A 13,899-nucleotide genomic window follows, 5' to 3' on the forward strand; every position below is an offset into this window, starting at 1 on the left:
TCGCAAATGACGCTGTTTCACGTCTTTGGGGAGAGACTTCTTCAGCCCTAACAAAGAAACAAAAACCTCTGCTCACGTTGGTACGTTTTTCCCAAAGACTGTCGCAAGACCTTACGCCACAGCCATTAATAGAACTGAGCTGGCCCATTTCGTCTGGTGTCTGCAATAAAAAACTGCCAGGGCTCAGTATTTTTGTTAATCATTTAGGACAAGGAGATTATAAATATGTGTATTTACAGGAATGGGAAAGGTAGAGAAAAAGAGGTAAAAAAGACAAAGTAAAGCATACTGACCCGGATATCCTCTGGGTCCAGACTGTGTTCACTCCAAGCGGAGGTGATGCTGCTGTTCAGGTACGACCCAGAGCGGCCCATGTCCAACTCGTCCTCATACGCCTCAGTCGCAATGTCGTCTCTCAGGTGCGTCCCTGCAAACAGGAACTGAGGAACAGATATAAGAATTTGAGAAGCTTGTACTTCCATACTAAAATTAAAGCTCTGTGCGGCTAAAATTTAAGCTCTGCACTTCTAAAATAAAAGCTTTGCACAGCTAAAATTAAAGCTCTGCATGACTAAAATTAAAGCCCTAAACAGCTAAAATTAAAGCTTTGCAAGGCTAAAATTAAAGCTCTGCACAACTAAAATTAACGCTACGCATGGCTAAAATTATAACTCTGCACTTCTAAAATTAAAGCTCCGCACTTCTAAAATTAAAGCTTTGCAAGGCTAAAATTAACGCTACGCATGGCTAAAATTATAACTCTGCACTTCTAAAATTAAAGCTCCGCACAGCTAAAATTAAAGCTCTGCATGGCTAAAATTAAAGTTCCATGCAGCTAAAATTGAAGCTCTGAATGGCTAAAATGAAAGCTCCTAAACCTCCTATGTGGCTAAATTCAATCTGTGGAATTTTGGGGTGGGCTAAGGGGCCGTGAGTTGCAAAATGTCCACAACATTTCAGGGTCTACAAAGGTAGGCCTATCAGATTGTGATCATCTAATTATAGTTTGGAAGTGTTTCACAGATGGTGATTTTAGATCTCTTGTAAACCTGTCTTTGGTTGGGTTGGTGGGACAACTCGAAACACATGTTGGAAAATTTCCCTAATTTTTATTATTATTATTTTTTTTTTAAATAATTTTATTTCAAATCTTTATCCCATTTTCTCCACAATTTACAAGGCCAATTACCCAACCCACCTATTAGGACTCCCCCTATCACTAGTGATGCTCCAACACCAGGAAGGTAAAGAAGGTGGGTGAAGGTGTGATTTACCTTTGGAATGAGTAAGAGTCCGAGGGTCGCCGTCACTGTTAGGTGTGTATGAGCAAAGAACAGCATGAGCATCCAGTCCGGGTGCAGCTCCTGGACGAGAGTGAATCTGAAAAACAGCACAAGTCTCTGTTTAACCCCTATGTGAAGCATTTACACCCAATAACTAATAAAACAGTTCAATTGTATTGCAGTGCTTTACAGAAGAAACTTAAGGTTACCAGGAACGAAAAATGATGAAAGATTTAGACTGACATGGGAAATATGTATTAAGCTACATATAAAAAAGTAGTGTGTAACACTGTAACATGCCACACATCTCGGCATAAACTCGTACAGGTTAAATATTCACGCAGTTCCTGTTGATTTTGTGGTGGTGGAGTGTTGGGAATGTCCATAGCACGTCCAAATGCATCCCATACACTTTCATGTATTCTATCAGGGATAGATCTGGCAATGCAGCTAACCATGGTATAGTATCTGTATCTGTAGAGTTCTTTTTAAGACATATCAGCATTAGATTGGCAAAATTAAATTATATTTATAGCAGAGGTGTCAATCACTTAAAAAATCATTATATTCTTATATATGTATTTTTTTAATGGTGCTAGTTCCCTGTATTTTTTAGATAATATGTAATAATAGTAGTGTGGTTTAGGTCCCGCAGACTAGAACTTTTTACTGTATTATATTATCTCAGGGTAAAGAGAGTGAGAAAAGAGTAAGAGTGAGAGAGAGAGAGAGAGAGCGACAGACAGCGTGAGTGAGGGTGAACGAAGGGAGACAGAGACATTTCAGTCAGTTACTTTTTAGTATTGAATTTCTATACACATCCCTAACTACTACTAAATAAATAATAATAATAATAATAATAATAATAATAATAATAATTTTTTTTATTATTATAGCTACTACTATTATATATACAATTATTACCTTATTTTCTGTGTGTAATGTTCCGTATGTGTTTATGGATATTGATTAATTAACTTATCAAAGAAAAAAAGGAAAATGTGTGGGATGCTGCTATCAACACTCCTACACCCTTAACATAAAATCTGCAGGAACTGTGTGAGAATATGGAAGCTACATGGGATGGATTATCACAGGAAGAACATTAGGAACCTCTACAACTTCATTGCCAAGAAATTTGGCATACTGTACATACATACATACACGTGTTACAATTAATACTTCTTCTGTATGTTTAGTCCAATCAATTGAACATATCAGTTTAAAAAAGTAGTGGATGGTGTGGTGCAGTGGATAACACCACCGCCTGCCAGTGAGCTCCCATGTGGGAGATCTGGGTGACTGAATGCTGCGCTACACCAGTAAGAGTCCTTGGGCAAGACACCTAACACTATATTGGCCCACCTCTGTAATACACAAGTAAAATTGAACTGAACTTCAGTCAATCCTTTCTTTTAGTAACCCTTACTTAATTTCTGCATACTATATTACCTAATTACAATTACTTACTTTATATTACTCAAATAATTTATGATACATAATGTATTATAATTCTTGAAATTTAAATATTTTAGTTAAAACACACATATTACACTGTCTCAACTAGTATACTAAAAAGAATGTCTGTTTGTTATTATTTGAATGTGTGTTTTAACTAAAATTATATATATAATAATATATATAATAATATGTAATATTGTATAAAGTAAGTAATTGTAATTAGGTAATATTGTATGCAGAAAATAAGTAAAGGTTACTAAAATAAAGTATTGACTTAAGTTAATTTATTTAAATGTTACTCTATGTAACATTTAAGTCTTGAAACCGAGTTGAAGTTGCTTAAATTGATCTGAAATTAAATTTACTTAAAAAAAGCAAATTCAGAAAGTTACAGAAGTTTTTTTTAAGTAAATTTTACGCATCATTTTTTTCAGGGTAGGAATAATCTTGTAAGTTGCTTTGGATAAGAATGTCAGCTTAATGCTGTAAATGTAAATGTAATCATTTATTGCCCCGGTAACTTTCATCTCCCTTCTTTTTCTTCTGTGTGATTTTAGGTATTCTGCTAAAATGCTAAATAATGATCATCCAGCTTTAGAAAGTCTTAGCAAAGCAAGATATGAGCCCTGTTCTGGTTCAGGGCTGGCGGTGGTATTTTTAGCAGGTGTCTAATCTGCATTCAGCGCACTTTTTCACTGAGATCTGAATAATGTTATACAGGGTCATTAATTGTAGCACTCATTCAGAGGAGCCATTGAGTCATAGCTTCTGTGAGCAAAGCAGAAATACAGCACTAAAGCTTCACTGTGTTTCTTCAGTTTACAGCATTCTGTCTTCCCACAGAACTACACTGATCAAAGGCGTCACATACGCTTAGATGATGTTTGGTACAATATTATGAAAGAATGTACAGCACCCAATGAAAACCTTTGTCAAATAAGGAGTTATTGTTATATGTTATATGTTTTTTTATTGCCCAACATGAGGCTAGAGGGGTATAAATCCCCCAGTATTGAGCTGTGGAGCAGTGGAACTGTGTTCTCTGGAATGATGGTGCTCCATCCAGTACTTTTGGGATGACGTATGGTGTTGGGGAAGAAATAATGAAATGATCATCCAACATCCTGGCCTCACTAATGCTCTTGTTGCTGAATTCAATCAAATCCTCAAAGCTAACCTTCATCAGCTTCACCAGCATCTGAGCAACACCTTAGCAACTACCTAGCAACACCTAAACAACCAACACCATTACCGTATTTATTGCATTATAAGGCGCTTTATCAAAGACTGTGTATTTTCTGGTCTATTTTCATACATGAGGCACATCGAACTATAAGGTGTATTATGTGACACTATTAGGGAACAGGGGTTTCGCCAAGCTAAGCTAAATAAACAAAACTGTAATTCTTAAAAAAAAAACACTTTCTTTTTAAATCAAACAAGCGCTGGATGTTAATCTACACATATTTCTCTCCTGAAAACTGATTATTTGGGTAAGTAATGCTCTTACGTTTATTTACAGTAAGCTTAGATTTCCAGATTTCCACTAAGGCTGGGTGCAGCGGCATTAGCATTAGCATTACCCGACAGTGCTACAATGAGGAACCCTGAGTGTTCTGATAAGCCAGGACACTATCAGCTAGCGGTTTGTCCAACATGGCTTGTTTTAACCTGGTAAATGCACATACTTCAGTCCAATATACTCACCTCTGCTCACCTCTGCTAGCACTTAGTGAGGTTAGCAACTAATGCTAATGCTGCTGCAGCAGTGCTAGCTGGGGTTAGGAGCAGGCTACAGGCCGATATACTCACTTCTGAACAGCAAAAGAGCTAGAGCTTAGTGCGGTTAACGGCTAATGCTAAAAAAACTGCTCCAGCCTCGGTGCTGGAAAACTAAACTGAAACTCTGAAAATCCTGTATAAATTTCAGTGGAGTGACTTTACTGCTCCTTAATACCTGACTGGTAAAATTCACACATAAGGTGCACCGGATTATAAAACACACTGTCGATTTTTGGAAAAAATTAAAGAATTAAAAGTGCGCCTTTTAGTGCGAAAAATATGGTATCTTACATGCTAGTCATTCTTAGGACCCAATAGCCATATCATAGCAATACCTTTGTAAGCACATAACTTTATCAAATGCACAGCAATACTTATTGAACCAGCCTTAGAGTGGCACTAAATGAATACAACCTAGACATCAACCTTCAAACGTTCATTGCTATCTTGGCTTCATATGCACTCATGAACAAAGCAGTGCACAAACCCATAGCATAAGCCTGTAGGCAGTTATGCAAACAACCTTATTCTACATCAACAAAAAAATGTAAATTAGCTGCTGGTGCACCTTGACAGTGTGAACAAGCAGGTCAGTTTCCTCTGCTCAGAAGTGTTGGACACATCGAGGTAGTTACACCGTTGAAATAGCGATCCGCCGAAGTCAGAACGTACCTGGCTCTTAAAGGGAATGGCAAGTGACACGGTGATTGGTTTATTTTTTCACGTTACACCCAAAACACACCCATGATTAATTAAGAAAATTAAGAAAATTATGTTGTGTCGGAAATATCGTATTTACGAGATAAGAGCACATGAACGCCACCACAAACTCCTATTTACCGGTGGCAAACTTGGATTGTAGATAAGCTCCAATTTTCCCAGTTGAGGGAGTGTCAGTAGCAACTCTCTTGGAGTAGGGCAAAATAAACCTCCTGTTTTTTTATGATAATATACTAAAAGTATAAATAAAAGGATTTTTCTAATGGCGTCCATTTCCACCAGATCAAAAAACATTTGTACGCATGTCAAGTCATAATTACGACCTCCAGCTTCATAAGTAGAAATTTCCGAGGAGGACTTGAAGGCAGCATTAGTGCATGGCTTTTTTGCATTTTAAGCAGCGCAAGGTATACTTTTCCAATCATTATGATAGCAAAGACACACTGACATGCCCTTATTCAAGCTGCATGTTTAACAGCTTACCTAAAGATCATTAAAATAGGGCCCAATAAGTTAATAAAAGGGGTTCCCATCAATAAATTGAATAAGTACTGTAGAGTTGCTGTTAGGCCAAGTCCAAGTTGAATTGCGATGCGACTCGAGTCTCTGCCTCCAGGTATGGAATTTGTTATCTCCTGTCAGGAGGGTCAACATTCATATGGCTTCCCACTCAAGTAAAGGACTGGACTTAACCTGTTAGTGTAAACCCGACCCATAATGCTTCAGGGGTGATGGAGAGCCCCTGATTATTGGCGGGCTGTCAGCTGTAAGTGTGAGTCAGTGGCATTCTCCCGCCTGGCGCTGTGCGGTGAATGATACGGGTGCTGCGGTTAATGGATGAGTTACGGCATTGAGAAGACAGTAAAGCTGTGCAGCGCTGCAGACAGTTAGAGAGACGGAAACAGGATATAGCGTGTTTATATTAAGCGCTGGTGAATTTATGTGCTGTCTGTTTGGCCCCGAGTGTATTTCTTTCACCCTGTACGTCCCAGTATTTATTCCCGCTGTGCCGACGTACAGCTCCATTTGTTGGAAGAGCACCTGGGATTGGGCCAGAGATGTTCACAAGTCTTTAGGCACGAGTCCGAGTCAGGTCACAAGTCTTTGGTCACCAATCCAAGTCAAGTCACAAGTCCTTGGTCACAAGTCCGAGTCAAGTCACAAGTCTTTGGTCATGAATCCAAGTCAAGTCACAAGTCTTTGGTCATGAATCCAAGTCAAGTCACAAGTCTTTGGTCACAAGTCCGAGTCAAGTCACAAGTCTTTGGTCATGAATCCAAGTCAAGTCACAAGTCTTTGGTCACAAGTCCGAGTCAAGTCACAAGTCTTTGGTCACAAGTCCGAGTCAAGTCACAAGTCTTTGGTCATGAGTCCGAGTAAAGTCACAAGTCTTTGTTCACGAGTCCGAGTCAAGTCTTAAGCCTTTGGTCACGAGTCCAAGTCAAGTCTCAAGCCTTTGGTCACGAGTGCGAGTCAAGTCACAAGTCTTCGGTCACAAGTCCGAGTCAAGTAAAATATAAAACAATGATTGTTCACGAGTCTCAAAACAAGTCAAGTCTGAAGCCGGCGCTCAGAGGGAGCAAAATTGGCCCTGCTACCTCCGGGTGGGTAGATGGCGCTCTCTCCCCACATCACTCCTAGGGTGATGTCCACAGCACAGGGCATCTGTGAACTGATGTATCAGAACCGAGACGCCGCACTTTCCTCCAAGGCTGCTCGGTAATGCTGCATCAGCAGCAGCTCAAAAAGAAGCGGAGTCTGACTTCACATGTATCGGATTCGTATCTTAACAGTGTTAAGCTTTTTTTTGTGACCTGCGAGTTCACATTGTGAAGATACACCAGCAGCTCATTCAAGGGAACAGCTTTATATCAGTTTATTGTTTGAGCTCTGCAGCGCATTCGTTTGTGTGTGTGTTTAATGAGCGGGGGTGTATGCGAGTTGGACGCAACTATAGAAATGGATTTTGATGATTGACTGTTGTCAGAGTTTTAATCAGTCAGTGGAGCTCCTGTGTTTTCCACCACCAAAATACTGTAGCAACACACCAGAAATTTACCTGAACACACCTCACTTCCAGACCACCACACCCATCAGTGTAGATTTATTAACTCTGACGCTGTTTTAATGGCGCAGGCGCAAGTTGTGAAAATAGACTGTTGATAGGGTGTAAGATAGAGTGTAAAATAGGGCCATCAGATTGCTATACACAAGGCTGCTGTGGTTCTATTTCTGCCTGGACGTCAAGAACGCCCAGAGGTGAGGCGGCTGTAGTGCATTAATTACATTTAATGATCAAGGGACATGTTCGCTCTCAGCTAACGGTATCCCACAGTTTCATTACGGGCTGAAATTTAGGGATGGTTAATTATTGTGGATAGAGCACGGAGGAAAAGTGCGGAGTGAGGCGGAGGTTCAGAGAGACACGTGAGCAGGGCTTTGAAGTGCGCTTCTCTTTATCTTTAGTTAGAGTTCAAACCAAGTTCCTGTCTGAGCGAGCTCTTTTCTGACTGCAGCATTTCCCTGCAGGCTGCGCAGCCCGGCGCTGCTGCACATGCTGTATTTAACAAGCCTTTCTCTGTATTACAGTACACCATACGCAGAAGTTATTATCTTAGCACTCAGAAATTATTCAACAAGGGCTAATAAGACTCACACTGCGTGTTTACATACAAACATTAGCATTTTCTTTTTTGTCCAGCTGCATAAACAGCGTGATTTTGAATTCAGAAGATGACCAGGACTGTAACATTCAGTTACAATTCCTTACAATGATACCAACACACTAGAGCTGCTCAATATACTGTATGCTTATCATGTGTACATGTGCAATATTCACATTGCAGGATTATGTCATGTCATGTAAGCTAATCGAACATCTGGTTTATGGTGCTGGTGATGACGTCCAATACTATCAATACTATCCTCAACGCAGTTCTCCATAATCTAGAAGAAACTTTTTTCTGAATATTAACGACCGTTACTCCAACACAAGCAGTATCTCTTTTTTATAGTGATTTTGAATGAGCAGGTGTCCCAAAACTTTACTAACAGACTGAGGAGATTCTTTGTCCCCAGAGGCATCTAGCTTTTTAACTCCTTCCCTTAGGGTGTGATTTGGGCGTAACGTAATATAAACCAATCACTGTGCCAGTTATCATTACTTTTAAGAGCCGGGTAAGCTCTGACTTTGGCGCGTTTGTATCTTAACAGTGCAGTGCTTTTGTGCGTCCTAGCAGAGACAGTGTGATACAAGCAGATACTGAGCTGCTTGTTCACACTGTAAAGATACAGCAGCAGCTCATTTAATGTTATTTTATCCTTTATTCTGTTTATTGTTGAGATAAAAGTCGGGTTTACGCTGTTGTCGGGGTTTTAAATAGTCAGTGGTGCACCTGTATTTCCCGCCGCCAAGACAGAAACACGTCAGATATTTACCTGAACACACCTCACTTCCAGACCACCACACCCATCAGATATATTCCCAAACTCTGACGCTATTTTAACAGCACAAGCACAAGGCATGTAAATAGACTTTTGACGGGGTGTAAGATAGCAACGAGCATTGCAATGCGCCTTGCACTGGATGTACGATGTAAAGATAAAGCAATAGACAGTAAGATGGAATTTGAGGGATGGCAGATGAAGCCTGACAGTAACACATGGTGGCCCCTGGTGACAGCCCCTCAGAGTCTCACAGACATGTGTTCTCTTCACTGTGAGGACCATCTCATCTCCAGCTGTGTGTTCAGCTCCACTGCTGCATGAAGCATTTCCCCAGCTCTTACACTCTCCATCCTCTGAAACCAGCAGATACATTCTGCAGAAAATGATACACCAGGGGCCTCATGTACTAAAGGAGCGTATGCACAAAAATATTGCGTACGCCATATTTTACGCTCACGGTCAGATGTACTAAATTTGACGTGAACGTGAGAGTGCGTTTCCCCACGGCACTTTCATTTCAGGCGTACGTATGTTTTTTGTACGTATGTATTGTGTTTTTGTCATTTGTCAACACTTAGAGGCGATGCATTGAATTTACAACTATTAAGATATCCTTTACGCACATTTTGTAGTAAGCCATTATTGGGTGAAATAAAGTACATTATTCAGACAATTAAACAGTAAATTAATAAGACAATTTCATTGGCTTACTAAAATAAAAATTCAAGGTGTTTCCACTTAGCCTAGATTATATAAACATGCATAAAATGTTGCGCTGGAGTTATTGGAGATGGCAGAGTTGACATTTTGATGAAAGATATTGCTAATGGCTGAATTCGCTGAGAGCGCATTTTCCATGACCATTATGTTTTTTTGCTCCCAAATTTTTGACTGCATTGCCTTTAACACAGCAGTTTTACAGGTTTTCTTATTTTTTTTTAGCACTTTCCATTTAGGCAATATTGACTTGTTAATAATTAACTAACAATCTGGTCGGCATAAGGTTCTTTATTTGAAGCACAATTCTAGAAGAATTATTAATTTTAAAATTAAGCTTAAATCTCTCAAGATAAATGAAATAAAAATAAAATGTAAAAGTGCAAGTGTTTTAAGGGCTTCATACCGAGCATCTCATAGCTCAATATATTATGGATTATCCTCCATGACCCAAGACCAATTTTATATAGTTTATTGCACCTTTATTCACTTACATTACAAAGAATTTTTAGAAGAAAGTCACACATGCCAGCAGTTACTCGAATAAAATACAAAGTCTTAAAGAGTAGCTATACGCGAAGACATTAGTTGGAATGTGTTGCACTGCCGTAATAATCTATACCAGTCCTGCTTAAAACATTTAAAATTAGATGCAATTATTAAGAGAGTTTAGATATTTGACCATATTTTGAACGAAATATTTAGATTTTCTTTATTGTTCTTGGTTTACAAGTGTAAGTCTACAAGCTGATCTGATGACTTTTATTATGACATGTAGCGGATAGTGAATTACTGAATACCGAGGTACTACCACGCCATGACAAATATAAAGTTTTCTTCTTATTAATAAAGGCTATATGATATTAAATTTACACTGTTTATTATTATTATTATTATTATTATTATTATTATTTTATAAACAACAATTTAAGACTCACTTTATTATTGAGACTTATTGATTTTTTTTAGTCTGCGTTTTTATTCAGTAAAATAACTACATTCATAAAGTTAGCTAGAAATATTCTACAGTTTATGGCTGTTAAAATAATACAATGTTAACTTTTAAATCCATATTTTCTGAATGTTAATTTAGTATTGGCTCTGGCTGGTTCTGCAGCTCGACTGCATTATAAACTTACCTTTTAAACAACTGCTCATTTTTAAAATACCTTAACTATTTTTATATGTTTCTTGTTTCCTTAAAAAGAGTTATTTTAGGAAGGTGTTGATATGTGAATATCGATATGCCAGTCCCCAGGTCTTCCAGCAGCCGGCTGAGTGGAACGCTGAAGAGACACTTGGTTTATAATGACAGTTCATTTCTAATAGAAACGCCGACACTGACAGGGCCTCAAAATACGTACATGGTTTCAAAGCATGCATCATCTTGACGTTCCTAATTACAGAGTAATCTGATCTAGAGAGAGATTTCCAATTATCATGGCACCAACTGGGAGTGTGTTTTCTGGTGTCACCTGCAATCTGTAATATCTGTGTCTGCGTCTGACACATGCTAAACAACTTACCCACCCCAGGGAACCACCACCACACTCCCAGCTAATTCTGCACTGCAGCAAAATGCAAAACGCCTGCGTGTTTATGGACATGTTGTATGGCACCTAGGACTGTCACCATAACTATTTTCTTGTTTGGCTGATTAACTGCCTCAGAGATAATTGTGATTAAATACAAAATGTAATTTTGATTTATTTAAGACTGATGCAATTTATGCCACTGATATAATAATAATAATACAGTTATATCATTATATTTTGTACTTGTGTAGTTCTAAAATTATTACAGGCTGTAGTCCTGTACCTGTTTCTCTACATACTTTATTATTTTCCTCCTTTCATCCTGTTCCTCCAAACTCAGAATCCCACAGACAAGAAAACCACCACAGATCAGCTATTACTAGCGGAAAGTGCAGCGACTCGGTTCTGATACATCAGCTCACAGACGCAGCCTTGTGCTGATCCACATCACCCTTTGGAGTGATGAGGGGAAAGAGCGCCATCTACTGTACCCACCCAGAAAAGCAAGACCAATTGTGCTCTCTCAGGGCTCCGGCCGCTGATGGCAAGCTGCATGAATGGGATTCGAACCAGCGATCTCCTGATCATAGTGGCAAGCGCTTAGCTTGCTGGACCACTCGGAGCCTCATGCAGTCCCATGTTGTACCTTTGATGGTACCTTTGCCCTGTTTTTTACTTTGGTAGATAACATGTACCTGTACTCTAACGCACAGCCACTGTGAGCCACTGGTGGTCTTAGGGTATTATTGGATGGCTTACCTGACCACATGGAATATAGAAGAGATGATCAGCTCGTTGTGAACTGCGATGGCCATGTAGCGAGGCTCGTGGAAGGCTGAGGGAACCGTCCTCACGGCGTAACACAGGTACACACTCCACAGGAGGAACAGGAACTCAGCTAGAGAGAAAGACAGACAGAGGAAGACAGACAGATTCAATAGGTAAAATGAAAGTCACCCACATTGCCTGAATTATCTGGACGCTGCTAGACAGACAGTTGTAGATGAAGATGCTCCAGGGTTTTATAGATCTGTTCCTCTAAATTGGTGCATCTTCTACAGTGTCACTGAGGCCACCTGTCTAACAGCTACAAGCATCTGCTCTCTCAATCACAGATCACTCTCTACGCCAGGGAGAAATTAAACACTCATAATTGGATCTAAGGAGCATTCAGTGTGAAGCAGACCATTGTTCCATATCCTCTTGAGACCCAGCGTCCTCATATGAGGACGTTCCATTACTGCTTCTCTGCACCAATATTCTTAATTCTTTTAAACGTTGACCCTTTAGCCTTATATGGAGACACTGCCAGTTCTATTTAGTGGTCACATGACAACATTATACTTAACTGATTAAAAACAAGATGGCGAGAATCCCAGGCAAAAGTTTTTACAGCCAGGTAAAAAATATCATAAATATTTATATTTGAAACTAGGTTATTTACTTTCCGTAGATAGAAAAAAAAAAAAATATTTTTTTTTGGACTAATTGGGTCCTTATGATCCCAAATGGTAAGCTTTTTTTTTTTTTTGCTAAAATGCTTCCTATACAAAGAGAAAGTTAAGTTTCTATATTTTTTATACTTGTTAGGTACTCCTGAATAGATAGAAGAAATTAAAAATGCACACCAAGCTAAAGTCCGGGTCTCAGGAGGATATATTACATCATCTATAGGAGCTTAAATAATTAGGATTCATTGGTAAATGATCATGAATGAAGCAGCAGGCAGTAATGATTACATATTTTTTTTGATTTATGATTTTAATGTCATTATTTAATTAGTTACTTGTTTCATGTTTCACTTCCCAAAGAACAAACGTTTAAACAAATTTTTGCAGGAAATATGGGCATTTTCAGAAAATCCAAAAAAAGTTACTCAGCACTTCATACATAACATAAAAATAAAAGATCTAAATCATCAATGTAGCCTGAGGCATGCATATAATATAGTTATTACAATGATTAAAGTGACAGTCCGGATTATTTTGTTTCTTAACTGAAAGAAGAATTTTGGAATTATGGAAAAGAATATGGATAAATATAGTGTTTAGTGGTACCAGTGTGCTGAAACAACAATTCCTGCCACACCTAATATATTCATTCTAAAAACTACTCCACGTCACGTGTTTTCACGTACTTACGTCACACGTACAGCCTCTAAAAGAGAATCCGGCTCAGTTTTACTGAACGCGAGCGGCTGGTGGAGCATTGGAGACTTCAGAAGAGGAAACTCAGAGCTTAGTAGCGAAGTAACGAAGGAGTGAAGTTTCTGACTGGGCATGCTCTCTCTCTCTGACTGAACATAACCTGGAATCGAATTCATCTGCTCTGAAAGTAGAGCGCATCACACCCGCCCAGTTTAAAATGATTCTTCGGATTGACTGACCTTAATTTTTTAAAAGGTATTTATTTCTTTACTTAGTTCAGTAGTTCTTGCTTCTCATAATCTGGATTAGAACATTACTCAAATAGTGCTATTCACTGTATACCTGTAACTCTACCTCTTCACTACTTTACAAGGCAATAAATTCAAGTAATTAACTCTGAAAGCCTGAATTTCAGGTAACTCTACCTCATAAAGCTGACTGAGAAAATGTAACCAAGATGTGCAACGCTGTTATCTAAGCTAAATGTGCTACTTAGACACATTTAAAGTATAAAACATGTTCTGGTTTGTTTTACCAAATAATTCTGCATGTGTTCCTGTATAGCTTTAATGTAGTCTTCAATATTAAATGTACAATATAAAACAATCATAAAAAGAAAGAAAACACATTAAATGAAATGAGATATTTCAAAACATTTGAGAGCCTACAAATGACCAAGAGAAGGCTCTTTGCATGCCATGCTGTGGCATAATTGAGACTTTACACAGGGGGGTAGTTCTACCAGAACAGCTAGGGGTTAAGTGCTTTGCTCAGGGCTACAGGAACACAGTGCAGTAACACAGTGTT

The 13,899-nt window shown here is 38.7% G+C and overlaps 1 protein-coding gene across 2 annotated transcripts in view; it reads right to left on the minus strand.

Moving 5' to 3' along the window:
* The window catches only part of gpr158a (G protein-coupled receptor 158a), a 147,961-nt gene that overhangs the window by 6,788 nt on the left and 127,274 nt on the right, over positions 1-13,899 (minus strand). The window contains exons 8-11 of one of the 2 annotated variants that reach the window (XM_022662706.2): positions 11,705-11,843; positions 1,275-1,380; positions 294-440; positions 77-160 (exon numbers count right to left, since the gene is read on the minus strand). In XM_022662706.2, the coding sequence (XP_022518427.2) occupies positions 77-160; positions 294-440; positions 1,275-1,380; positions 11,705-11,843 (476 nt within the window). The remainder of the gene's footprint in view (positions 1-76; positions 161-293; positions 441-1,274; positions 1,381-11,704; positions 11,844-13,899) is intronic. The other variant, XM_049480249.1, reaches the window with a different exon arrangement.

Source organism: Astyanax mexicanus, chromosome 6, assembly GCF_023375975.1.
Source record: "Astyanax mexicanus isolate ESR-SI-001 chromosome 6, AstMex3_surface, whole genome shotgun sequence".
Lineage (NCBI taxonomy): Eukaryota > Metazoa > Chordata > Actinopteri > Characiformes > Acestrorhamphidae > Astyanax > Astyanax mexicanus.